General features: G+C 42.3%; 1 protein-coding gene across 1 annotated transcript in view; it reads left to right on the top strand.

Annotated features, from left to right (window-relative positions):
- T265_02385 (hypothetical protein) overlaps positions 1 to 3,253 on the top strand; it is a gene marked incomplete at both ends in the record, with an annotated part of 44,978 nt that overhangs the window by 18,211 nt on the left and 23,514 nt on the right. The window contains one exon of the mRNA XM_009166618.1: positions 1,806 to 1,903. Coding sequence (XP_009164882.1) covers positions 1,806 to 1,903 — 98 coding nt within the window. The remainder of the gene's footprint in view (positions 1 to 1,805; positions 1,904 to 3,253) is intronic.

Genomic DNA, 3,253 nt, shown 5'->3' with positions numbered 1-3,253 from the left:
AAGGCGGGAGCGGAGATTGAACACCACGCGGTAAACTACTCGCATGTATCACCAGTAGTAAGCGTAGTTATGCTGGAAGACAAACACATTAGAAAAAGGATAAGTTTCGACAATGTCTTGGATCATAATCAACTGTTACTAAGTAAACCTGGATACGCTGGTGTAATGCATCCAAATTGGTGGCAGAACAGGTAGGATTTATGTCAGGGACCTTGAAAGTGCAAGCCATTTCCGTCACCTAGGTTACGGGGCGATTCAGACATCTTATTGCAGGAATCAATCCTTGCGGATCAGAAAATACTGGTCGTTAAGTTTGATTAATAAAACAAAGGCTGAAATGTTCTTCCGTAAGACCGCGGAAGTTGCATTGTGGCAAAAAACATCTGCCGTCTTCTACTGCTAATCCAGCAAATACGTCGTCATTTGAAGCCATGAGAGCATGAACTGTTGCAAATTATGCGAAGGGGGGTAGAGGAAAAACGTCCAATGCTCTAGGAGTGTCTGGTCATCATCAGAAACATACTGGAGTAAGACACCGTCTGGAGGTCGGCACAAGGTTAAAGCTGGCCTAACTTTCACTTGAAAAAAAGGGTTTTGGTTGCACAGGCAGATTGCTGTTGCCTCGGCTACACGTGAAAGACAAAAAGTCATACTGGAGTAAGACACCGTCTGGAGGTCAGCACAAGGTTAAAGCTGGCCTAATTTTCACTTGAAAAAAAGGGTGTTGGTTGCACAGGTAGATCGCTGTGGCCTCGGCTACATGTGAAAGACAAAAAGCTCTTCGTCATTACCTTCCGTCGGATGCGGGGCAGGAGTCAGAACACCAGAACACAGACTACTTTCATGCTTCATCAGTAGTATAAATTGTCACGCAGGTGTTAGCCAGAACCTCAGCGATAGTGAGGGAATGATACGCACCCGTTAAACGACGCAATCAATCCATCCTCACGTGATACTTGGCTGGTTCGATAACCCAGGAAGCGATGATACCAAGGTTAGATCCACAGTTTCCAAGAATCAGCGATACTGTCAGATAAACGCGTCAGGAAAGAAATTCAACAACAACAACTATTTTTTCAGTTGCTATTTTATCCCTGGAACTAACTGAATCATATGAGGAGGTGACAGATCATCGCCAAGGTAAGATGATACTGATGGAGCCTCAACTTAATAGCCAACGAGTATCTGGGGTGAATCGTACCTTATTTGAATTTTCTATGAACGATCCATCACATTTCTAAATCGGAATGAAATATAAGGTAACGAGGCACTTACACAAGAGAGCACAACACCTGAGATTGTTGAAAACTTTAAAACAGGTCGCGACCTGTCTCGATTTCATATGAATCCATACCTCGAATTCCCAGAAATTTTATTGCGCGAGAGGACGCCAAAGTGGACACTTAATATCGTGATACTTCAGTGTCCTTGAAATTGTAAAACCAGACGGAATCTATGGGGCATATCCATCTTAAGACCATTTCCAACATAATAATTTAGGAATCATTTGTGTCTCCTGCTAACAAAACCTTAATTTGCAAATGAGCTTTGCCCCCAAATATATTAAGTTTTATGCCAAGTATGAGAAAGAATCGACTGAAAGTTGAGAAGTAAGCATTTATCCTATGACGCGAATAGGCTGAAACCCACAATGGATTGTTCTGCTTTTCAGTCGGACTTGGGGGCAGTGTTAAACCCGAAAGCACTGAAACTATAAAGATACCGCTACTTACACCGTAAACAGTAGTGAGAACCAACATTCTTGCTTCCTGTCTGAATTTATTTGTTGTGATGTTAGTTTTCAGATGTTGAGGCGCGAGCAGCAGTTGCTGGTCACCCGGCAGTCTCTGAGGAATATACTCCAAGTATCTTTTGCAGAAGCTTGCCAAGCGTCCGGGGGCCGGTAGGAAACATCAAGTAGTGCAAAAGCAATTTCGAAGAAAACCAAGTTTTCCATGAATCCGGAAAAAGCCTCTGTCAGCATACGTCAGTTGTCATACCCATCAAAATGAGCGTCTTAATCGGCCAGTTATTTTCCAAATGATGAATACCTGTTTGAGATTTAGTGTCAGATTAATTCAATAAAATCCAGCTAAGTGAAGAGGTGTTTACTTGAACAGATTTATGGGCATCGAAGTTGATAATTTACCACTAGGATCTGCGTTTCCAATGCATACATTTCCAAAAGGAGTTATAGTATTCCCCAATCGAGGTATAAGTTCTGTGGTAAAAGTAAAGGAAGTCTAAAAACACTTGAAGTGATCTGAATATTTTCACGTATCATTATTTTAGATAAGAAGAACTTTAAAACAATTGGAGCGAGGCTACGTTTTTAGTGCTTATAACTAGTTTAGGTACCATGTTTCCCACTTCCAAAATCATAGATAGGGTTTTCGGACTGTTTGCTTGTCAACAGCGCACCAGTCAGCTACTCACTGTTGAGAGCTGTGGAATAAGTAGTATTTTCTCCGGATAGTTCGCGAGTAGTTAGTGTCTCTTGGAAATGGTTAACAAGAAAATTGTGCTTCCTCAACATAGCGAGATCATCTTTTCTTGGTTTTATTAATTAGAACTGCCGAAATTCCTCACGAGCTATTTCAAACTCCACCTTGCAAATCTGTTTTCGGCAATTTTAATTGTGCCTGCCAGGCGCCGATGAGGAGGACGCACAGACTTGAACTGAGTGGTGGTTGGTCGGATGTCGGATACAGATGGGCACCATCCTCATTTAGTACAAAAATCACGTGTTTACAAGTCGTCTGAGTTGAAAGATACTCTGTGCCGGGAGATGATGTTTGGTTCGTCATTACAATCTCTGATCTGCTCGTCAAGCAACAATGTAAATTCCCCCATTGCTTTGTTAGTGACTCACTTTGGGAGATACTGGCCCGTGGTTATTGACAAGCACATATACTACTGTCTAGACAAGATGGAATCCAGATCCTAGCGCATATAATAGGGCAGTGAAGCAGACATTCACTTAATAAATGGACTGAAAAAAGTGCAAGTTAATGCAATGATTTCGGAGAGGTTGGGTAAACGGTCGGTAGACTTATTGCTGGGTGACGTATCGCTTCTGACACAAAAGCTTCGTCAGGCCAAGTGAGTGTGTAAGTGGGGTGATTGGGTTTTAAGGCAGTCAGGGTCTAAAATTACAAAATCCAAATAGAGTTAGATTCAATTCACCACCCCCACCCCCATCCCCAAACCAGTTGTCCCGATAGCCTTTGACGAACACAGGTGAACGGAATCT

The sequence above is a fragment of the Opisthorchis viverrini genome (genome assembly GCF_000715545.1).
Source record: "Opisthorchis viverrini unplaced genomic scaffold opera_v5_29, whole genome shotgun sequence".
NCBI classification, from domain to species: domain Eukaryota; kingdom Metazoa; phylum Platyhelminthes; class Trematoda; order Opisthorchiida; family Opisthorchiidae; genus Opisthorchis; species Opisthorchis viverrini.
Note: the sequence above shows the minus strand (reverse complement) of the source record. Positions and strands in the feature narration are given on the sequence as shown.